General features: G+C 38.4%; 1 protein-coding gene across 1 annotated transcript in view; it reads right to left on the bottom strand.

Annotated features, from left to right (window-relative positions):
* The window catches only part of TMC1 (transmembrane channel like 1), a 226,033-nt gene that overhangs the window by 90,975 nt on the left and 109,216 nt on the right, over positions 1-25,842 (bottom strand). The window contains exon 7 of the mRNA XM_078151730.1: positions 653-743. Coding sequence (XP_078007856.1) covers positions 653-743 — 91 coding nt within the window. The remainder of the gene's footprint in view (positions 1-652; positions 744-25,842) is intronic.

Raw genomic sequence — 25,842 nt, 5'->3', positions numbered from 1 at the left:
TGATTCCCATGAAAAGAAGCCCAGAGACATCACATGATTTGCCTAAGGTCACAGATGTAGATAGCAGGGGACAGGAAGAAAAGAACTGGAGGTGGAGTCAGAAAATATGGGTTCACTTCCCAAATCTGCCACTTGCTACCTGGGTCATCTTGAGCAAGATGCTTCTCCTCTCCAAGCCTCGATCTCCTCATCTGTAAAATGAGGAACTAGGAGGACTGGAAGACCTCCAAGGTTTCTTCCATCTCTAAATCTGTGATCTAAGTGGCAGAGCTGGGAGAGAACCCCAGTCTTCTGACTCCAAACCCAATGTTCTTTCCATGAATACTACTAACATTTGTAATAACATTCAGGGTTTCTTTGACACAGTGCCTAATATAATACACAAAAAAGTACATACTTTCTTGTGCTTTTCTTCCTCATTCCCCATCCCTCGCCTCAAAAGGGTTGATTTCCTTGTCAGAGAAAAGCTAAGTGGTCTTTTGGTACTCAGGATGTATTGAAAACAGCAAAGGTATGTTTGGAGGCTTGGGCTCTCTCCTTAGCTCCCAAAGAGTGAGGATGTAAGAGACAATATTTATAAAATGTATAATTAACAGGAAGATGCAAGCTCATTCTTCACTATTGAAAAAAATCCTTCTATAAAAATACTTACTTTTTTCATCATCATCTTGAATGCAAACCATCGTTTTCCTTTTCCCTTCCCAAGTGCCCCTTCATTTGCACTTACAAATCCTTTGGCTTCCCTTGCAAGAGGAAAAAAAAAGTGAGAAGGGGAGAAGTATAAGCTGATGTTATGTTAAGATGGAAATTATCTCCTCTCAACTAATTTTGAAAAAGAGCTCATGTTCCAAATTAACAATGAATTTTAGACCTTTCAAAAACTCTTTCTATCAATATCATGGTTATAGGGGAACTACCAATTCAACCTTCTAGGGTGGTGGTGTTGGTGGTTATTTGTACTTACCTTTCTCCAACTTACATCCACTCTAGCCAAAAGCTAACACTTGCACACACTAGAGAGAAGAAGGCCTCAATGCTGTCACAACTCCTAAATCCCAAGGCTGAGACTGAAATGGCATTGGTCCACAGAACCCCCTGGAAATCAGGCTAGGTCTCCAGTCATCTGTCATCCACAGAACCGGCATCAGAGACAGCTTTTTATAGGTGAAAGATAGAGTCTTGTGGCCTTCCATTATAGGAGGACTCAAACTGAATTTGAGAAGGAATAGGCTAAGAGAATATAAGCATGTCTATAGCCACCTAATGTTATCCAACTGACCTAGCTTCTCCCACAAAAACTAAAGTAAAAAGGTATTTAAGGAAAGGAAAAAAAAAAGAAAGTCATAATATCCCTAACTCTTTTGAACTTGCTCTCTAATTTTCACTAGGGTGCTGCTTAATTTTCAGACCATGAACATGTGAGCCCATGCTTGTTTTGATGGCTACATATAACACATAAGGACTTTCAGGCTTTCAAATTCTACCTAGGACAGAAGACCTATTTTTTTTTCCAGGCCCTGTGACTTATAAGCTATTGTAAATGACACAAGGACATATGTGAAAACAGTTAAAAGGCAGGCCTCTGGTACTCTATGACTTTACCTATAAAGGAAATGGAAGGAGAAGTTTCCACACCATTCTGGCAGTTTGTGTACTGGTTTTAATGCCAGATTCATTTCCTGGTTTTTATATAATTTTTTTGTTGTTGGCAGAAACAGGGAAGAAAGTTAGGGCAGACTGACATCAAAAAAATGAATTGCCCATCAGTTTGCAATCCAGAAAAAGACTGTGTTAAAAAAAAAATTTTAAATGGCTTGTCCAATTTTGCCTAACAACATTTACTCTTGAATTTGGGGTTCTTTGGAAAGTATACCATGGCAAGTTGGGGCCAGATTATCCACAACTCAACTCTCATTTTACTTGAGCTGGGCTGATTTTATCTACTTTTCCCCTCAAATACATGTTTCTGCATAGGTAGGGTTTTGGCTTGTGCCAAAAAATGAATGATTCATTGGCATATGAATTGAGCCTATAAAAGAGAAGCTCAGTGGAGGTTTTTACTAAAAATTACAATGAATACATAGCATGTATTTCTATACGCAGCCATTTGAACAAATATTCAGAGAATTAGTAGTAAATATAATTATTGATAATATGCATAGAATAATTTTACATATATGTATATATATTTACATACATATATGTGTATATATATATTTACATACATATATGTGTATATATATATATGTATACACCTATTGTGTCTAATGGTAGCTATCTCTAGAGTGGGGAGGAGGAAAAAAAAGAAATTTACATGATAACTTCATTATACATGTAAAAGAAATAGCAAGTCATTCATAATAGATTTGCAGTTTCACATGCAATCATTTTTTTATTAAACTGTTATGGAAATGCTTGTTTTATTTCATGAATTAAAAATAAAATAAATACATGTATGTTTCTACATTGATATTTTACAAGCTAAGAACATAGCTCCATCATTCAGCAGCGTCTAGAGTTGTCGAAGAAAACAAAAATCTTCAAACAATTTGATGAATATGATGTACATACACCCTTAAAGCATGTAATGATATATACTAGCACATATTGCCTGGGTTCTGGGGTATTTAATAACGTGCTATCTTCAGTAACACTATTGTCCTACTTTTATAGGGTGAGAAATAAGGTAGTATAGTGAATGTAGGGTTAACTTTGGAGTTAGGAAGGCCAGATTCAGGTATTCTCTCAGATATATCAACCAACCAAGCATTTCCTTTGCAGTAAGCAATAGAACCTTTGCTAGACAGCTGTGTTTCATGTGACATAAAGTCATTTGACCTGTCAGTGCCCTATAGAAACCAGGACTACCAATACTAGAGGGGTTGCCAATCTGCATTGGTGGAGAGAATTTCTATACTGGAGTTTCCAATAACAGATGGAATTACTTGCTTGAACCAAATAAAAAATTAGTAAGACATGAGCTTTGAGTTGCTTTTCTAGTTGTTGTTGTGCAGTCATGTCCAACTTTATGTGATCCCATGAATAGATACACATATGGCTCTATCAGTAGTTGGGACAGCTAGGTGGAGAGTGCTGGGCCTGGAGTCCAGAAGACTCATCTTCCTGAGTTCAAATGTGGTCTCAGACACTCAGACTCAGACACTTGCGTGACCCTGGGCAAGTCACTTAACTCTGCTTACCTCAGTTTCCTCAGTTTGCCAGTAAAATGAGCTGGAGAAAGAAATGGCAAACCACTCCAGTATCTTTGCCAAGAAAACTCCAAGTGGGGTCACTAAGAGTTAGACATGATTGAAAAACAACTGAAAACCCTTATGACCCTATGGGCTATGCTTGTGAGCTGGCTAGCTGGAGGTTAGTATAGTTGGTGACTTCAGAGCACAGAAAAACTAACTGGCCCAAATTAGATTCTAACACATACTGAAGCTTAAATACTTTGGCCACATAATGAGACAATGGGACTCATTGGGAAAGGCTCTCGTGTTGGGAAAGATTGAAGTCAAAAGGAAAAGGTGATGGCAGAGGATAAAGTAGATAGATAGTATCTGGAAAAAATGAACATGGGTTTGGACAGACTTCGAGGGATAGTGGAGGATAGAAGGGCCTGGCAAGCCCTTCGAGTCCATGGGGTCAGGAAGAATCTATCGCTACTGAAGGACAGAACAGCAGCAGCAAGCCTCTGTTAGAATCAAGCTCTAACCAATCCGCATCTGACACAGTGTACTGTTGCGAAGATCAAGATGTTGCACCTCCAAAGAAGGGATAAAAAGTGTCAGAAATCTGAAGAGTGGGAAGGGGAAAAACTAGAAAGGAAGAGGGAAGGCTGACTAGAAATTGCATTTGCATATAAAATGTCCTCACAGATAATACCTGCAGGCTGTCTTCTCTTTGCTGTAGGCTTACTGATTCATGCATATCTACATACTTTTATAAAAAACTTATAAACATGGTTCCATCATTTAAGGGTTAAAGGATTTGTCCAACATGACATGGTAGCTAGTAACGGTAAGCCTAGCATTCTATGTAATGCTAATCACTGCTCTGACGTATTAGTATATAATCATTTTAGTAATTTTAATAGCATTTTTTCTAATTACATGTAAATATAATTTTTAACATTCATTTAAAAATTTTTTTGAGTTTCAAATTTTTCTCACTCTCTCCTTTTCCTTTCTCTAAAACGGCAAGCAATTTGATGTTATATCTGTTACATATAATAATATTATTTTATGTTATATTTTATATATGTTTTATATATTTTATAGTATTATAAAATAATTATATTATATATATATAAAATTAATTTATAAAATCTTAATATATTAACATATATGTTATATCATAATAATTTTAACGACAATGGGTGCCTGTCAAGTAGGCGAGGTGTATTCTGACCCTATAGGCAAGTTCCAGATCTGTAAAGATGAATCAAGATGCAAATAATTATAATCATAATAGTCCTTTCACAACCCCCCCCCCAAATAAACAGTAAGGACATACAGAAGCATCTCTTTAAGGTCCACGACCTCAGGAATCCCCCCAACTCATTATAACATTTGAAATAGTCAAATTGCAAGAGCTTTTTTCCTTTTCTGATATTGGTTGATGGAAGTGGAATTTAGATTCCATATTAAAAAAGCCTTCATTCATTTGGCCTATCCCATTTCCTGATGCCCTGTGCAGACATCTGAAACTACCCCTCAGGGCTGGAAGCCTAGGCAGAACAAATAACTAAGGTAAGGGCATGGCTGATATAATAGACAGTAAATTGTCTTCAGCATCAGAAAGACCTTGGTTCAAGTCCCTCTGAGATACTCTGATACTTTTATCTCCAGAGTTAGCACAGTACCTGGCAAATAATAAGCACTTAATACTTTTTAATTGAGGCTAGCTAGGTATAGCTAGGTGGTGCAGTGGATAGCACGCCAGGCCTGGAGTCAAGAAGATTCCTCCTGTGTTCAAATCTAAGCTCAAAAATTTACTATCTGTGTGACCCTGGGCAAGTCACTTAATTCTGTTTGCCTCAGTTTCCTCATTTGTGAAATGAGCTGGTGGAGGAAATAGCAAACCACTTCAGTATCTTTTCCAAGAAAACCCCAAATGGAGTCACAAAGAGTGGGACATGACTGAAAAATGACTCAATAGTAACAAGGTGATCAGAGGCAAGTAATTTAATTTATAAGATTATAAATATCAGGGGGCAGCTAAGTGTTGCAGTGGATAGAGCCCTGGCCTTGGAGTCAGGAGGACCTGAGTTCAAATCCAACCTCAGACACTTGACATTTACTAGCTGTGTGACCCTGGGCAAGTCACTTAACCTTGATTGCCTCACCAAAAAGCAAAAAAAAAAAAAGATTATAAATTACAGAAGCTACTCTAAAACTATTACAGATGAGTTACCAATTTATCAGAGGAAAGAGTTTCCACATTGGGATTTCCTTATACTAAGGAAATCAGAGATCAAAACCACCTCTACTACCAAATAAGAACATAAAGGACATCCTGGGTCTTTAATCATTTTACGTTACTTTTTAGGTAAGTCTCCAACTGGGAAAATTTGCACATGTCACTAAACTGCTATAATTCTACCACATTATCTTCCATTCTCAGGGTTCTAATTGTTTTAAGTTGCAAACAAACGACCCTGCTGTATGAGCTATTAATTATGAAGAACAGAATTTAGTTTTATAATCAAATTAAACTTATAATAAAATTTAGTCTGATATATATAATGATATATAGGCATATGGTGTTATATGATAACTAGGCATAAATGTTCATTAGTTCATGTAAATCACTATAATTAACATTTCTTTTATACAGCTAAATGGGGTTTCACATTGCCTTCTGTTTGTTAGTTCTCCAGCAAGCATTTATAAAATGTCCTTTTCAACAGTTTTCCCTGATTGCTTATATAATTAATGTTCATCATACTCTGATACTCATTTGAAAGTAGATCTGACTCCCCATTAGTCATATAACTCCCCAACCCTTATATTATTGGAATCGAGGTTTTCTGTATCTTCCCCATTCTCCTGCATCTCTTCTCAGACGATTTCCCTGGGAGACCTTTGAGTGGCAAGTCCCCCTATTCTCTGCTTCACTCCTACCCAGAGAGGACCATCACAGTCATTCTGTGAGGTAAAGGGTTCAAGGGAATGAATGGAGGGAAAATGCTGTGGCTATTGCTAATGGTGGGATGTGTGACTCAAGCCAATGGCACTAAGATGTGAAGGAGGTAAAAACACAATGAGAACAGAAGTTAGATTTCCAGAATCTGACAGGCTTGGGATTGGAGTACAGGCAAAGATCTGTGCTTTAGCATGCCATCAAAGCAAGGACTAAATCCCAGAGTTTTAGCCAGAAGAAGGTGGTGACCCTATTGATGGGATACATAATGCAATTCAGTGTAATATAGTGACAGGAGCAAGGAAAACACACCCCTCCGATGTAATACCTCAATAGCACCTGTTTCTTGCTGTCTAAGGTTGACTATTTTGCCAAGAGCTAGACTCATTGATTGAGTTTTATATAGGCAAAGAGAAGCTGTCCATGGGGTCTATTTGGGCAAGAGGCAGCTTGGGGAATTATATAGCACATTGGACTTAAAGTCATAAGATCACAGATTTAAAGTTGAAAGGAAGTTTAGAGGGCATTTGATCCAACACCCTTATCTTACAGAGGAGGAAACTGAGGACCAGGGAGGATAAATGAGTTGCCTATGGTCACACAGGTAGTAAATAGCACAGCTGAGATTTGAACTCAGGTCCTCTGACTTCAAATCCAGCATGATTTCTACTCTATCAAGGAGACCTATAGTGGCAGCTAGGTGGTACAGTTGATAGAGTGCTGGCCCTGGAGTCAGGAGGACCTGAGTTCAAATCTGCCCTCAGATACTTGACACTTACTAGCTGTGTGACTCTGAGCAAGTCACTTATCCCCAACTGCCTCACCAAAAAAAAAAAAAAAGAAAAAGAAGACCTAGGTTCAAATTCTACCTCTGACACTTAACCTAGTTTTATGACTCTGAGGAAGTCACTTTAACTCTCTGTTAACCTCACACTGTTAATTTCCTGGAACTTAGCTTTTGAGTTATAGAGTTGTCATCTGCATTGGTGAAGTGAGTTCCCACACCCTTAGTTCCTTATACTGAGTCTCAATTTCCTTAACTGCAAAATGGGGATAATAATTCCTACAAGTTCCCACTTCACAGAGTTGCTGGTGAGGCTCTAATGAGATCATTTATCTATAGCATTTGCAATCTATACGAGTGTCAGTTATTAATATCCTAGAGAGTAATAAGGATTATTCACATAAAAGCTTTTGTTGGTGAGATCTGGGAATATTCTAGCCCCAAATTGGACCACATTCTGCCTGACAAAGATCCACTTGAATTATACTCCATAAGAGCAGTGTGCCAGGGCTGTAATTCAGTCTCCACCTTTCTGGGCTCAACCCAGCCCTGGAACAATATGCACAGTTCTCTGAGTTGTAACCCCAGACCTTGAGATAAATAATTAATGGGGGGGTCTACTTAATGACAATAATACCTGGCCGCATGAAACATTGATCAGCTTCTTGGGTTAGTAATTAGATCAAGAAGGTTTCTTAGGCTTTGAAAAAAGCTTTCACAGTTAGTTGAGGGAGCACACTTTGGCATAACAAAATAGATAGTTTACTCATAACACATGATACAACCTTGATTACATAGTGAGCTCCATATATACTCGGCTATCTTGGACACTTCCTTAATCCAGGAATGAATGCTATATACCCCTTGTTGAACTTTGTGCTTGCTAAGCATATGTACTTTCATTTTGGATATGAAAAGAACTATCACTTCCCTGGTTAAATACAAGACCTTTTATAATCATCATTCAGTGCTCTGAACATTTTTTCACTAGAAATTTCAGAGATGAATGAAAACTTCTCCTTAATCATCTCCATAGTATTATTATTTTTTCTTTATCCAATACTACAGAGAACTTCTAAATGGTTTATTAATACTTTCCAGAAAATCTGTGGAAATCCCATGGTAGTAAGAAGCCAGTTCTACTAGTGTAACTGAGAAATTCAAATTGAGTGAAGTATGTGTAGCAAAATTTCATTATTATCACAGGGAAGAGAGAGGCTAATGAATTTCCTTGGTATTTCCCCATTGCTAAGAAGATGCAAAAACAAAAAGAGGAATGGGAGATTTACAAAAGAATGCCATTGTTTATTCTTATTTTTATTTCAAGTCTATGGCATAAAGCTGGGGATGTACCAGAGCAAACAAAACAAAAAAAGCACCCCTTCCTCCTCCCATTATGAATAATCCATTTTATTGTGTCTCTACAGACAAAGCTTCAGTGTGAACAGCTCTTGGAGCTAAGTAACCAGGGGTGTAATTACTATATGGGGAAAGGCTATAACCCTGAACTTGAGATCATGAAAGAAGGACCCAGGTGTCAGGCTACAGAGGCCCCAGTAATTACACAGCACAATAGTATGAAATTAGACAGAGGATTTTAGCCCTGAAGTCTCTTTCAGCAAAAGTTTACCACTCTGAGCCACAATGGCTTGTGTGTGTGTGTGTGTGTGTGTGTGTGTGTGTTCTCATGCTCTAGTGGAAAAAGCCCTGGTTCATCCTAATCTCCTCTTGCCACAGAGATGATGGACTCAAGATACAGAGACATATATTTTGCATCATTTTTTTAGGAATCCCAATTCAGGAATTTGTTTTGTGTGATCTCCCATGTTTTATATAAGGATTTTCTTTTTTCTTTTTTCCCTCCCAATGGAGGGGTGGAGGTGGAAGAGAGAAAAAAAATGCACATTAATGGGTGGGAGGGGGAGGATTTAAAACAAAAAAATTTTTTTTTGAGGCAATGGGGTTAAGTGACTTGCCCAGGGTCACACAGCCAGTACGAGTGTTATGTGTCTGAGGTCGGATTTGAACTCAGGTCCTCCTGACTCCAAGGCCAGAGCTCTATTCCTTGCACCACCTAGCTGCTCTTAAAACAAAAATTTTTAAATAGCTGTAGAATTAGAGGACATGGGCCCAAATGCTCCTTTTGACATTTTCCTATTATTTGTCCTAAAGCAAGTCATTTAAACTCCCTGGGCCTCAGTTTCCACATCCATAAAATGTTGGGGAGGGGAGAATTGGATTATTTGGCTTCTAAGGACCCTTCCAGTTTTAGATCTATGATGCCATCATAGCCTTTTGGGAACAATGGAGATGGGCCAAAAAAGTGATGTCTTGGCACCTCTCTTTTTAAAAATGTTTTGTGGAAGCAGTTTATTTCATTTCACCTCTTTATAATCTGTGCTTATAACCATTACTAAAAGCATAAATTACATAAAGCATTTTGGTAAAAGCTATGAGGGGTACAAAACAGTACAGTATGTTCCTGCTTTAAATAAATTTCTACTCTAGTTGAAGAAAAAAGACATAAACAAAAGAAAAGAAAACAACATAAGGCAATATATACTAAGTGCCAATGTAGAAGTTCATGGGATCTTGAAGTTGAAATAGAGCTCAGAAATTCTTAATTTTTTGGATGTCAAATTGATGGACTTCTTTTCAGAAAAATGTTTTGAATGCATAAATTACATATATAAGGTGACAAAGGAAACCAATTTTATTTACAGCAATCAAAATATTTTTAAAATAAAGTTTCAATATAATCCCAGAGCCCCAAAATCATTCTGTTTAGTCTGTTGAAAGACTAAAGAACTTAAGACAAATGCAACGACCAACTAGGATTCCAGATGATGAAGAATGCTCTCACCACTTGACAGAAAGGTGATAGATTCTTCAAGCTGCAGAATGAGACATACATTTTTCAACATGGACAAGATAGAGATTAGCTTTGCTTCACCGTGCATATTTGTTGCAACAGTTTTGTTTTTGCTTTTTAAATTTTCCTTTAAATTGGGGGGGGGAAATGAATGCTTGTTGATTGGGGAAAAAAATAAGAGTCTTAAAAGGGATTGGGAAATGTAGGTTGGCAAGTATCTTCAGCTGTACTGGTTTACAATTTGGTTTTTCAGTAACTCTTCTGACAAGTGTGAATTGAGTACCTAATCAGTAGATAGCATTATACTTGGTACTGAGTTGGGTAGGGAATGTTGGGGGGGGGAAGGAGAAAACACAAAGGAAATGTGATTAGGCTGGCTATTAGTTCTTTGAAAGGTCCCCTTTCTTTGTATCCCTAGTGCTTATCACAGTGGCTGACACATAGTAGGTACTTATTAAATTGACTTGTTAAATTAAATTGTTGGCTGACTAATAAGGTCCCACTCTCTAGGAACTTAAATTTAATTGCAGACACAAGAAATAGATACTTCGTTCTCAGTTTCGTAGGTATTTCCTCCACAGCCCAGACTGCTGTGTTGGCCTAATCAGGGGTTCTTTACCTGGTGTCTGAGAATATTTTAAAAAAAATTTTGATAACTGCATTTCAATATAATGGGTTTTCTTTGTAATCCTTTGCTTTTCTTATTTTATGCATTTAAAAGCATTATTCTGAAAAAGGAGTCCTTAGGCTTAACAGATTGCAAATTGACTACTAAGGTAACAATGGCTAAGAACTCCTGCCAGAATGAACCCTTGGCCCCAGACTGCTATCCTGTCTGGTACCTACCTGTCCCAAACCATTATTTCAGAGAAGGCCCTTCACTCCCCACTCTCCAGACATCTCCTATATAGCCTTATCAACTCTCTTGTACCTATAGGAGCTGTCTTTTCCTCCCATACCTCTGCGAATATGAACCATGATCAGATCAACTCCACCACCATTTCTGGACGAGGTATGTCAGTCTGTTTTCCTCTGGTCCCTGGTCCTTTCCTGACTCAAGTGGCACTTCCTGACTCCAGTACTACTTTGTGTGTCTCCTCCATTAGAATGTAAGCTTCCTAGGGACTATCTTTGCTTTTGTATTTCTGTCCCTAGTACTTGGCACATAGTAAGTGGTTAACAAAGGGTTATGAAACCCAACTGAAACTTATAGCTCATAAGAGTTGTCTGGGGTCACACAGCTCTCCTGGGTCTGAGGCAGGATTTAAACCTAGGTCTTTCTGACTTTAAAGCCATTTTGCCCCCTCACAATGTTCGATGTTCTAATAAACTTATAGCCTTATAAAATCAAAGTAGTTTGCCGGTTTTGTAATATAAGTAGTTTTGTAAGCTTTCAGTTGGCATCAGTGAAGAATATTTCCCATGTTTTTATGCTAGGGCTAGTGAGATCTGTGAAATGAAACAAACCACTTCAGTAAGTTCAGAGTAAAGCCTAACCAAGAAATCCAAGAATTGTTTGTAGCCACCTCAAATTATTGGATTTGCTCTGAGCAAGGATGAAACAGGCTATGGTATTTCACAAAACAAGGGAGAGCACTTTACAATCTCTGCTTTCAGGTAGCCTTGCTTCCCATCATACACATAAAATGTCAGCAATGTAACATTTTGAAACACATGTACGTTATGAACTCTATCTTACCCAGCATCCTAGTTTTATAGTAGAAAGAATACGCTCAGGCACCATTCATTTGGAAAAAGAAAAAGATTGTCTCCTTTACCTGCCCAGTTTGTTAATTTGCAAATATACTGTACAGTAAATATTTACTTTATAGAAATACATTTTTGAAAACACAAATTAGTCATTAAGTTCATTGACTGAGCAGGATTCTATCTTCATATTTGCCCATATTAATAAAAGGGCCTAGGATCATGGATTTCTAACTGAAAGCATGTCAGTGTTCCTACCTGCTTGAAAAAATTGAGTTAAATTTTAGTCTGAGCATTCATACCCTAAGGACTGCTAGATGGCACAGTGTATGAGGTACCAGGCCTAGAGTCAGGAAGACTCCTCTTCTTGAGTTCATATCTGGCCTCAGACACTTACTAGCTATGTGACCCTGGGTAAGTCACTTAGCACTGTTTGCCTCCGTTTCCTCACCTGGAAAATGAGCTGGAGAAGGAAACAGCAAGCCACTCCAGTACCTTTGCCAATAAAATCCCAAATGAGGTCATGAAGTGTTGGACCTGACTGAAAAATGACTGAACAACAACAAAAAATTTATACCCTAGAAATCGACAAATGTTACAAATCAGGACTTGATTTATTATTTTGGTGATTGTCTAGACTTAAAGTGGTGAAGAAAATGTTAAAAATGCAGACTAAACTTCAAATTATGTCATGGGTACATTTTTCTTTTTGGAGAACTTGTTGTTAAACATTTACCAGCATACCATTGGCTGGAAGTGATATTGTTGTTGTATTTCAGTCAGTTTTCAGTCATATCCAACTCTTTGTGACTCCATGTGAGGGTTTATTGCAATGGTTTGTCATTTCCTTCTCCAGATCATTTTACAGATGAGGAAACTGAGGCAAACAGCATTAAGTGACTTGCCCAGAGCCACACAGCTAATAAGTGTCTGAGACCAGATTTGAACTCATGAAGGCGAGTGGTTCTGACACCAGGACAGGCTTTCTATCCACTGAAGCACCTACATGCTTGGAAGGGATATTAGAGGCATCAAGTCCAAACTCCTCCTTTTATAGATAAAGGAACTGAAGCACAAAAGGTTTGATTGACTTGCCCAAGGCAGCACAACTAGTAAATATCTGAGGTTCAATTTGATTCAATAAACATTTATTAAGTGCCTACTATGTGTCAGGTACCATGTTAAGTGCTGAGTATACAAAAAAGAGGGAAAAGATAATCCCTGCCCTCAAGGAGCTTACAATCTAATGATCTGGTAAGATTTCAACTCAGGTCTTCTGGACTCCAGTCCCAGTGGACTCTATCCACTCCAAGAGAATAATGGCCAAGCAGATAGGTGGTACAGTGACATTTTACAGACAAATAACCAAGACCCAGAGATGCTATAAGTGACTTGCCAGGGGTTACATAGCTAGTGTCTGAGGCTAGATTCGAACTCAGATCCTCCTGACTCCAGATCCACCATATCCACTATGCCAGACTCTCTTCCTCCAAGGCTTTTGACACTTTCACTCTGCTGGCTCTAAATCCAGTGAAAGTTTTTAAGAGCTAGGAAGCTATGTGCAAAGTAAGGTTTTAAGCAGCTTGATTGGATAGTAGTGAATAGACCCACATGCAATGGACTGAATCAAAGTCTTCTTACAGCCTTCTTCTTTCTTTTCATTTTTTTTTTGTTTCATCATTTTTAATCATGTCAGACTCTCCAGGATCCTATTTGTTTGCTTGTTTTGTTTTGTTTTTTGGCAAATACACTGAAGTATTTTCCATTTTCTTCTCCAGCTCATTTTTATAGATAAGAAAACTGAGACAAATAGAGTTAAACAACTTGTCCAGGGTCACACCCCTAGTAAGTGTCTGAGGCCAGATTTGAACTCAAGAAGATAAGTGTTCCTGAATCTAAGCCTGGCATGTTATCCACTATACCACCTAAATAATCACTAAGCCAAAAAGCTATAGGCATCTCTAGGGGACAAGAACTAAAGAGCATGATGGTAATAGTACTTTAAAAAAAAAAGTTCAAATATCTGTTCCACTACTTACTACCTGTGTGCAAGGTCATTGATGAAGTCATTTAATTTTTCTGACCTCAGTTTCCTCATGTGTAAAATAATGGAGTTGCACAATTGATAAGTGAACAAAGAAAGACTTACATGAACTGATGCAAAGTGAAATGAACAGAACCAGGAAAACATTGCACACAGTAACAAAAATACCATACAATTATCAACTGTGAATGACTTCAGTATTCTCAGCAGTTCGATTCAAAATAATTCCAAAAGACTCATAATGAAAAATGTATCTATCTCCAGAGAAAGAATTGATAAATTCTAAATGAAGATTGAAGCACACTTTTTTTTACTTTATTTTTATTGGGGGGGGGTTTGTCTGTATTTTCTTTCACAACATGACAAAAATGGAAATACGCTTTGGAGGACTGCATATGAATAACCTGTATCAAATTGATTGCCTTCTCAGTGAAGTCAGAGGGAAAGGAGGGAAGGAGAAAAATTAAAAATCACAATTTTATAAAACAAATGTTATAAAATTTTACATGTAATTGGAAAAAATTAAGTATTTAAAAAAAAACACCAGGTGGTTTCAGAGGAAGAAATCCAAGCTATCAACAGCCATATGAAATAATGCTCCACATCACTAATGATTAGAGAAATGCAAATTAAAGCAACATCATCAGATTAGCAAAGTTGGCTAAAAAATGAAAAGAAAATTTCAAGTGCTGGAGGGGCTGTGGGAATTATGTATATATATATATATATATATATATATATATATATATATATATATATATATATATATATATAGTTGTATATGTATTAGTGCACCGTTGATGGAGCTGTAAACTGGTTCAGTCATTCTGGAAAGCAATTTGGAACTATGTCCAAAAAGCTTTTAAAATGTATGTACTCTTTGATCCAGTGATGCCACTGCTAGGTCTATATGCCAAGGAGATCAAAGAAAGAGGAACAGATCCATATGTATGAAAAAAAAAAAAACTATAGCAGCCTTTTTGGTGGTGGCAAAGAACCATAAACTAAGAGTGTTGCCCTTTTAATCGTGGGATGGCTAAACAAATTGTGGTCTATAAATGTGATGTGATACAATTGTGCTATAAGAAATGATGAAAGGGATTATTGCAGAGAAACATGGGCAGACTTATATGAACTGATACAGAGTGAAGTGAGCAGAACCAAGAGAACAATTAATACAATGACAGCAGTATTGTAAGATGGCAGTTAAGTAGCCCAGTGGATAGGGTGCCAGGCCTGGAGTCATGAAGACCTGCGTTCAAATCTGGCCTCGGACACTTACTAGCTGTGTGACCTTGTGCAAGTCACTTAACTCTGCCTCTGTTTCCTCATCTGTAAAATGAACTGGAGAAGGAAATAGCAAGCCACTTTAGTATCTTTGCCAAGAAAATCCCAAATTAGATCCCAAAAAATCAGACATGGCTGAACAACAACCAATGTATGTAAATAATCTGATGTCTTCCACAGGACAGAGTACTGGACTTAGAGTTAAAAATCTGAGTCCAAATCCAGCTTCAGATATTTACTAGCTTGTGTAACCTCCAGTATAATTTCTCTCAGCCTCAGCTGTAATATGTAACACCTTCCTGTCTGGGTTGTTGTAAGCATCAAATGAGACACGTGAAGCACTTCACAAATGTTAAAGTCCCACATAAATGCTAACTATTTTGCCAAAAATCTAGAGTGCCAACCTTATCCTAAAGAGACGCCACACAGAATATAGCAGTCTCCTAGGAGAGCTTAAATCAAAACATGATTTACAGTTTGCTCTTGGAAGAACCATCTAACTGTAAGAAGATCATGGAAGTACATCACATAGGATCACAGCTTTTGAGCTGTCAGAAATCTTACTTGGCGCTAAGTACAAATCCCTCATTTTAAAGACAAAGAAACTGATGCCCAGACAAGTTAGATGACTCCGTCTTCCCCCAAAAATGTAAGCCCCTTGAGGGCAGGAACTATTTCTCTTTGGTTTTTGTCTCTCCATCCCCTTAGCACAAGGGTTCTCAAAATGTGATCTGGACAACCTTGAGGGTCCATGAGACTTTCTCTAGGTCAAAACTATTTTCATAATTATACTCAGACTTTTAAATTTCTAATGTGGTAAATATGAATAAATATAATCCACATAATCAAAGAGTCTTGGCAGGTCCTCAATTATATTTAAGAGACTCTGTTAGGGGTACTGAGACCAAAACATTTATGAATCAATGCCCTACCACGATGTCTGGCACATAGTAGATCCTTAATAAATGTTTGTGGGTTGATTAAGTCCTCAGTCATACAGATAGTAATAGTAGAGTCAGAATTCAAACCTAGGTCCTTTGACTCAAATTCATACCTCTTTCCATTGCATCTGCCTCGCCAAGGGCACTCGAAGATAAAACTCTAGTAATTAGCTATACACTAAAAACCCCAATGGATTGGAGTTTTCCTAGAACTGGACATATTGATTCTTGTTAGCCAGAAATCCTCACGTTCCTTCCCCTGTGTCTATCCTTTTTGTTGAAAATCTTTCCAAAATGAACTCATCCACTTTTGTGAAGATGCAATAGATATAATTAAATATCATTTTGATCACTGAGGACCTTACATTGCTCTAAGTATTGTGAACAAAAATTTTCATTGGCTAAGATTTGTTATCAATTGTATTGGACCACGGATACAGATAGGAAAAGTGAAGGACAAAGGGTCCTCAAATAAAGACAGCAAGTTATATAATTATTAGAGTCAGCATTATTGTCAGTGTTAGACTAATAAGCATTGGGCTTCCATGACTCTGGAGGACAGAGTGAAGCTAATGACTTTGTGTAGCTCTTCCTCACTTAAATCCAATTCACTGGCAAATCAAGACATCACCCTGGTGGTATCATTGGTCTCTTTTTTAGAAGGAAGGACTGACAAAAACAATAAGCACTGGGTTTATATACTTCTGCCCTGGGAGAAGATGCATTCTTCTTTCCCCAGTCCCATAGCCAGGATGGGTGTTGCTGCAGATCAGGAGATACCTTCCCCTGCTTTGTGATGCCAATCATATTTAAGGACAAGCCTTTGAAGGTAAGAAGTTTAATTATATAGAACAAAATCTGTTAACTTTCACATGTATGTATATGTCAGTCACCATCTACCACCAACATGGCTAAAAGGATCAGAACTTGGCATACATGCCATTTGCAAAGGCAAGGGAGAGAGTGTTTATGCCATTTAAAAAAAATTCTGATTCTATATGATTTCACCCTGCTTAGGAGGGAGGTGCAGTGAATAGAGTGCTAGACCTGGAGTCAGGAAGATGAAGTCTTCCTGAGTTCAAATCTGACCTCAGACACTTACTAGCTGTGTGATCCTGTGTGACTTAACCCTGTTCACCTCAGTTTCCTCATCTGTAAAATGATCTGGAGAAGGAAATGGCAAACCACTCCAGTATCTTTGCCAAGAAAACCCTAAATGTGGTCATGAAGAATTGGACACGACTGAAAAACAACTTAACAAAAGGGGGGATGTAAGAGGGAGAGGAGGTGGTAGCTATCTGGAATAAACTCCTGCCAGAAGGTCCCTAGCTCAAAAATATCATTCCCACACATTTCTCCAATTAATGATTCATTTGGGTTAACAAACTCTGCTGGGTAGAGGGGATATAAATATACCCTGGGAGGTTTAAGTCTATTTGTCATTTGTACCTCTGTGCCAATTACTTTAATCAGGGCAACATCCCAGCTGAAATACCTCAGAGAATAGAAATGTTGGCTGAGGGAGTCTGGTAAGGAGGGAAAGCAGAAACCCAGGAAAAATTGCTGATTTGCCCAGAGTCCTTTGTGAGAATCTACTAGATACTAGAGACAATCTCTACCAAGCTTTAATTTGCAGATATTTGAGTTTGGAATTCTTCATGTAATGAACGGCTATGAATTTCCCCTACTCTGTCACTGTTCAGTTATTTCTCCATCCAGATTTGTCTACTCTAGTCCACTTTGGCCCAGTGTTTCCTCAGCTGCTCTGCTTCTCTCCTTCTGGAGGGAGAGGACAGGAAAAGGAGATGTGTCCTAGCCATGTATCTGCCTAAGGACATTTAAAACATGGGATGAATCTCCTCAGAAACATGGCTTTGCAATGGTTTCTAATTTACCAAATCTAATGGTATTTTCTCAATCCTCATCCTTCTTGACATTGTTTAGTTTTTGACACTGTTGATAATCTCTTTCCTTTGATACACTCCTCTCTTTAAATTTGTGTGACATTTTACTCTCTCGTGGTTCTCTTCCTACCTGTCTGACTGCTACTTGTCAATCTTCTGGGCTGCATCTTCTTCCAGGTCACGCCTGCTAAAAATGGAGGTCCCACAGGGGTCTGTCCTGAGCCCTCTTCTCTTCTCCCTCTATACTACTTCACTTGATGATCTCAGCAGCTCCCATAGATTCAATTATCATCTCTATACTGATGATCCTCAGATTGACTTATTCAGTCCTTGACTTTCTCCTAACCTCTAGATTCAAATCTCTAACTGCCTGTTGGACATCTCGAAGTGGATGTCATACTTAACATATCCAAAACTGAATTCTCTTTCGTCCGCGATTCTTTCCCCCTTCAGAACATCCCTATTACTGAAGACATCACCATTCTTCTAGTTACCTGAGCACAAAACCTAGTGTTATCCTCTACTCCTCACTCTTATATCTAATCTGACGCCAAGTCCTGTCAATTTTACCTTTTCCTAATATCTCTCACATATGCCTCCTTCTCTCTTTTGACATGGCTGTCAGCCTAGTACAGGCCCTTATAACCTCATGCCTGCATTTTTGTTGTTGTTTTTTGGCAAGGCTATCGAGGTTAAGCGTGTTGCCCAGGGTCACATAGATAGTAAGGGTTAAGTGTCTGAGGCCCCTTTTTGAACTCAGGTCCTCCTGACTCCAAGGCTGGAGCTCTATTCACCATGCCACCTAGCAATCCCCCCCTCCCCCTCCCCCATCCCTGCATATTGCAACAGCCTTCTGGTTGGTGTCTCAAGTCTGTCCTCACTCACTAGTCCATCTCAGCTATCAAACTGATCTTCCTAAAGCACAGATCTGACTATGTTACCTACTATCCCATAAACTCTAGCAACTCCCTATTTCCTCCAGGATCAAATACAAAATATTTTCGGCATTCAAAGTCCTTCATGACCCACCCCATTCCTATCTTTTCATTCTTCTTACACCTTATTCCTTTCCATATACTCAATGATCCAGTGACAATAGCCTCATTACTGTTCCTCTTACAAGGCTTTCCATCTCCTGTCTCTGCATTTTCACTGCCTCTTCTTCATGTCTGGAATTTTCTCCCTCCTTATCTCTGGCTCCTGGCTTCTCTGGCTTACTTCAAGTCACAGCTAAATTCATATCTTCAAGAAGTCTTTGCACATGTTAATGCCAGTGCCTTCTCTCTGTTGATTACCTCCAGTTTATCCTGGAGGTTTCTTGTTTGTACATTGTTATTTTCATGTTGTTTCCCCCATTAGATTTGTAAACTCGCTGAAGAAAGAGACTGTCTTTTGCCTTTGTGTTTTCTCAGCACTTAGCATGATACATGGTACATCACAGGCATTTAATAAATGTTTCTTGAGCTGACAAACTGGACTTTTATATCAACCAGTACCTAAGTAAGGAAAAAACAAATCATCCTACTCAGGAACTAAAACATTTGATTCTCCTAGAGTCCAGAAGAAAAAGAAAGTTAATATAAAATTAAGACTTGTAAATGCCTACTAGAATTTTTTTTTTTGGCATAAAAAAGACCTAGTGAAATTGGGTTCTGGAGGGAGAGCCATCCCATCACAAATATACACATTCCATTATAAGGTAACACTCTAAATCCATGATATCACTAGATTTGGCCACTTCCTGATTGAGTCTGAGAGCTAGTATCCACTTATGTGTGTGTGTGTGTGTGTGTGTGTGTGTGTGTGTGTGTGTGTGTGTGTGACAGACAGACAGAGACAGAGAGACAGAAAAAGAAGATCAGTGAAGATTATTTTTTGGTTATTAGATATTTACCGAGTAAATACATTTTTGAAAGTAAAGAGAAAAAGAAGTTTTGGTAATGAGTTGAAGAATGTGGGTCTTTCAGTGCCTATACAAATACTTCCAAATACTGCAAATGGCAGCAACCCCGCCAGTTTCCTGGCCCCTTCTCTTACACATCCTGACTATATAATGTGCTTTTATACACTGTATTATAAATACCTAACTTTAAAATTTAGTCATGTTTAGTATAGCATTATCTGGTCTGCTGTAGAGCACAGAGCACCATTCATTTGTAGTTCCTTGTCACTGATGGGTGGTGAAAGAAAATCTGTTTGCCTTGGGTTGTGAAATATAGAGCTATGAGTATGGGTCAGGTGGAGAAGGATAAAGACTATTGAGCCATCCTGCAGAGAATATGCTGGTTATTCCTATAATTCTGTTTTCAATCAAACTTGTGCCCCAGGATAATAGAAAAAAAAAGTCCCCAGTACAACCCATACTAAATTTCAAACATAACAAAATGTGCAAGTAAGCTGGAATGCTGGCTCTCCACATCCAACATGCCAGTTTATAACATTTTATGCCTGTACATGTGCGTATACAAGCAGGCAATCCCCCAACTTGCAAATGGATTCTGTTCCAAATGCTAATTTATGTCTCTTTTGGGGAATTTGGAACAAAGTTTCCCATAGAAAGCATATAATAATTAGTGGCTTGATTCCCAGACTAGCTTACAAAAGCCTATTTAACTCATAATGTTAAAATCTTAGAGTCAGAAGGATGTTAGAGCTTGTCCTGAGTTCCATTCCCCTCATTTTATTATTTTCAATGTTTTTATTTAAAAAAATTTTTTTTTTAAAAATACTGGGTTTCTATCTCACCTAGGCTAGAAAGACAGAGGCCACTCATAGCCTGATTCTACTCTGATCTGCATGGAGTTTTGACTTGTTCCGTTTCTGACGTGATCTGGTTTGCCTCTCTTCAGCAGCCTCATGGTAGGCACTTCTGGGGCTCACTATATTAATGCCAAGCAGTGCAAAGTCCTGATTGACATAGCCCCCTACAGTTCAGAATTCCTGAGCTCAAAAACTCCAAAAGCCTCAGTCTCCCTAGCAGCAGGGATTATAGGCATGTGTTCTACTGTATTACAGATAAGGAAACTCAAACTCATGGAAATGGAGTGATTTATCCAAAGTCACACAGCTCACTAATTGCCGAACCTGGAGCGGGACACAAGTCTTCCAACACCTAGTTCAGCTCTCAGGTACTAATCCTATTATTTTACCACTAGTATTTATTAAATACTGCAACAGCATGGTGTAATGAAGAGCAAATTGGCCTTGAGGGCAGGAACACCTGGATTCCAGTCCTTCTGAAATAGGCTGGCTATGTGATCCCAAGAAAGTTACTTTTTTTCTTCTACCTTTGACAGTGTTGATCACCATCTCCCTTTAGTCACTCTCTTCTCTCTAGGTTTTCATTATCTACCTCTCTCGGTCCTCTCCTTGTATTTGCCTTCACAGCTCCTTTGCTGAATCTTCATCTAGATCACCCCTTGAGTATCTCTCCAAGACTCTGTCTTTGTGACTCTTTTCTTTTCTCTTTATACTGTCTAATTTAGTGATCTTGTCCATGGGTTCAAATATCATCTCAATGCATTTAGTTCCCAGAGAAGAAAAACCAGTAGAAAGCCAATTTCAAAGGTAGAAACAATAAAACTTGACAACTGAATGGCTACGGGGAGGTGAGAGGGTGAGGAGTTGAGGATGACACCTAGGTTGTAAGCCTGGGTGACAGATCGAATATGTGGAGAAAGTGAGAGCAGGGAGTCAAGGATGGTGAAAAGTTTGTCCATGTGACTGGAAGAATGGTGGTGTCCTTGATAAAAACAGAAAGTTAGGAAGGGGGAAGAATTTTGGGGAAAAGATAATGAGTTCTGTTTTGAATGTATTGAGTTTGAGATACCTAAGGGACATCCATTTTGAGCTGTTCAAAAGACAAGGTGGTGTTCCAGTACTGAAGGTAAGGAGAAAGCAGCTTTGTTGTTTCTACCTTTGAAACATCCCTCATATATGTCCCTTTCTTTCTTCTGACGCTGTCACCAGGCTGGTGCAGGTCCTTATCGCCTCACACCCAGACTATTGCAACAGTCTCTGTCCCAAGTCTCTCCTCATTCCAGGCTATCCTCTACTCAGCTGTCAGATAGCTCTTCCTAAAGCACAGGCATAACTAAGTCATCGCCTGTGGAATAAACCATAGTGGCTTCTTATTGCCTCCAGGATCAATTAGAAAATCCCTTGTTTGGCTTTTAAAACCCTTTGTAAACTTTCTACTTGCTACCTTTCCAGTCTTCATATTTTACCTATTTTGTGGTCCAGTGACATTGGACTCCTTTACTGTTCCTCATACATTACACCCCATCCCTTAATTCTGTGCATTTCTATCTCCCATCCTTCATGGCTAGAACTCTCCCCTCCTCATCTCTGTCTCCTAGTTTCTTGCTTCAAGTCCCACCTTGTTCAAGAAGACTTTCCCAGTGCTTCTTAATCTTCACGCCTTCCCTCTAAAATGATCACCAATGCATCTTGTCTATATCTTGTTGGTATGTAGTTATTTGCATGTTGTCTCCCTTGTTAGACTGTGAGCCCCTTGAGAGCAGATCCTGTCTTTTGCCTTTCTTTATATCTCCAGCAATTAGCACAGTACCTGGCACATCACAGACAATAGATGCTTGTTCATTTCTGATTGACTCAGTGAATCTCTTGTACATGTCCTTTTAGCTCTATTCACACAACTACTACCCTCGAACAGGCTCTTAATCATCATTCACTCGGACTACTCCAATAGCCTTTGATTTGCTTTCCCTGCCTTGGGTCTTGCCTTATTACAAGCCATCATCCATTTGGCTGTCAAAGTAATTGATTTTCCTAAAGTACAGGTCTGCCATGTCACTCCCCTTCCTCCTCCACTTCATAAACTCTACTGATTCCCTATTAACCTCTAGGATCAAAGATAAAATCCTCTGATTGGCATTTAAAGACCTTCACAAACAAAGCCTTTCCTTTCTTCCCAGTTCACTCACTCACACCCTCCTCTATACAGCTACATTGTCCTAGGTATTGTTTCTTCACACAACACTCCATCTCCCAATGGTGACTTTGCACTGGCTGTCTCCCCACACCCCCACTCCTGTCTTTGGACTGCTCTCCCTCCTCACCTCTGCCTCTTAGCAATCCCTGGCTTCCTTTGAGACTCAGCTCAAATTCTTCCTTATAAGAGGCCTTTCCCAGCTCTCCTCCCTCAACCTATATATACAATGCCTTTCCCTATGGGACTACTTCCCATCTATTCTCTTTCTGTCTCTACACACACACACACACACACACACACCCCTGTCTTATACATACAGTTATTTACGTATTGTATCCTATAGAATATGAACTCCTTTTTTGCCTTTCTTTGTATCCTCAGCCTTTACCACAGTGCTTGGAATGTAGTAAGTCATAGCAAGTCATTAATAAATACTTGTTGGCTGATTGACAACTTCTCAGAACTCTAAGCCACTCTCTAAAAACAAAGAAGGTAGTTTCCTTGTTCTGGAGCAGTTAAGTAGTATAGTGAATAAAAGCATCGGACTTGATACGAGGAAGACCTGAGTCCAAATCCTACATCAGATACTTAATAGTTGCATGACCCTAGAAGAGTCAGTTAATTAATCTTAGTTCCCTCATCTCTAAAATGTAGTCACAAGATTTTTGTGAGCATCCACTGAGTTAACATATGCATAGCATTTTGCAATTCTTAAGGCAAGTTATATATAATAATAGCTAGTATATATATATGTACAAGTGTGTATGTGTGTATACAGATATTCCAGATGAGGAAATTATGTATGGCTGTGTTTTTTTTAATATATACAAGCATATATATACCAGCTATCATTATTATTATTATTTTCCTCATCTGGCAGTTCCCTATATCAATCAAATTACAGGTACACTCCCTATCCCTATTGATAAACAAACTTTTGGGGAATTGCTTTGGAACCTAATCAGTATTTATAACATTGTACAAATGCGAAAATGAAAATGAGTCCAATGGCAAAATAGAGAAAATGAACATAAAAAGTCTCCTTACCTATTTCTTAAGGAAGGCTCATGGTGTTTTAACAATATTATATCATATGCCAAGATGAGTATCTTGGTGGTCTGTTGCTGTACAGGACATGATTTGGTCAACACCGCCCCCATTTTATGTTTTGTCTGATGTTGACACTCAGAGAAATACAGTTATCTCTGTGGTTGTACCTATCAGAGAATCTTGTGTGCTCTTAAAATATACCTAGGAGACATCTTGTCAAAGGAGAATCTCAAAGGTTTTATTTTCTCTATTAGGTCAAAAGTTTTTTCTGTAATCAACATATAATACAAACAGCAATGTCATATATTTTCCCCACTAATTATATAACCAGGAAGATGAGGCCTTTTTTTCTTTATTTTTTTCCTGCAGAAAATTGTTCATGAAATCCTGTCTATTCCTTTCTCATGTTTGCATCAAAATCACTCTCTGTACATGCATAGAACACTCATAAAAAATGTTTTTAGAGGTAGAAAAGTGAACATATGGGTTAGTAGTTGCTGCATTCTATTCATTTGCTCAGAGGAGGAGGATATAATGCTGCCTGTGATTCTCCATTCTTTTAGAATATTCTCTGAGATATCTTGAAAATGGAACCTAATTACTTTTAAAAAAATTTTAACTCCAACATGGAATTTCGGTATTTCAGGTACTGTTCATCTTCCTACCTTCATCTCAATAATAATAATAGCTAGCATTTATATAGCAGTTGAAAGTTGAGAACCTGCTGTGCATATATTGTCTCATGCTAATTCACAATGACCCTTTAGAGATAGGTGCTACTAATATCCCCATTTACAGATGAGGAAACTGAGGCAGACAGAGGTTATATGACTTGTCCAGGGTCACAAAGCTGTACATGTCTGAGGTAGGGTATGAACTCAGGACTTTCTGACTCCAGGTGCAACACTCTATCCTGAGGAAAACTTGAACTCAGAAAGACTGAGTTCAAATCTGGCCTTGGACACTTACTATCTATGTCACCCTGGTCAAGTCACTTAACCTCCATCTTCCTCAGTTTCTCCATCTATATGGAATAAATAATAACACTTAACCTCAATAGTGTTGTTGTGAGGATTGTGAGCTAATATATGTATAGCATTTTTTAACCATTAAGTGCTATATAAATGTTCGCTTATCATTGCCATCTTCTTATTGTTATCTAGCTACTCACACAGGAGATATTGCAGCAATATTAGTTCCAGACTACTGCAATAAACAATATCTCAATAAAGCAAATCATGTGATATTTTTGGTTTGTTATGCTTATACTGTACAGTGTAGTCTATTAAGTGTGCAATAGTATTACATCTTTTAAAAATACATATTTTAATTTAAAAAATTCTTTGTTGTTAAAAAAAAAATGCTAACCATCATCTGAGCCTTCAGTGAGTGGTAATCTTTTTGCTGGTGGAGGGTCTTGCATCAGTGTTGATGGCTGCTGAATGATCAGGTGGTGGTTGCTGAAGGTTGGGGTGGCTATGGCAATTTCTTAAAATAAGACAGCGATGAAGTTTTGGGGCAGCTAGGTGGTGCAGTGGATAGAGCCCCAGCCCTGGAGTCAGGAGGACCTGAGTTTAAATCTGGCCTCAGACACATAACACTCACTAGCCAGGTGACCCTGGGCAAGTCACTTAACCCCATTGCCTAGCAAAACAAAAACAAAAAAACAAACAAAGCAAGATGGCAATGAAGTTTGGGGCATTAATTGATTCTTCCTTTCACTTGAATGCTTAGAGCCCATTGTAGGGTTATTAATAGGCCTAATTTCAATATTGTTGTGTCTCAGGAAATAGGGAGGTCTCAAAGAGAAGAACAGGTTGGGAAATTGTCTGTTGGTAGAGCAGTCAGAACACACACAACATTTATCAATTAAGTTTGCTGTCTTTTTTTTTTTTAATGAGGCAATTGGGGTTAAGTGACTTGCCCAGGGTCACGTAGCTAGTAACTGTTAAGTATCCGAGGCCAGTTTTGAACTCCGGTACTCCTGACCCCAGGGCCAGTGCTCTATCCACTGTGCCACCTAGCTGCCCTAAGTTTCCTGTCTTATGAGGGCATGATTTATGGTGCCCCAAAACAATTACAATGGTAATATCAAAGATCACTTGATCACAGTTCACAGTGATGGATATTACAATAATAAGGAAAAAGTTTG

Source organism: Phascolarctos cinereus, unplaced genomic scaffold (assembly GCF_003287225.1).
Source record: "Phascolarctos cinereus isolate Bilbo 61053 unplaced genomic scaffold, phaCin_HiC Scaffold_4;HRSCAF=312, whole genome shotgun sequence".
Taxonomy (NCBI): Eukaryota; Metazoa; Chordata; class Mammalia; order Diprotodontia; family Phascolarctidae; genus Phascolarctos; species Phascolarctos cinereus.
This window is presented reverse-complemented; position numbering and strand designations above follow the sequence as displayed.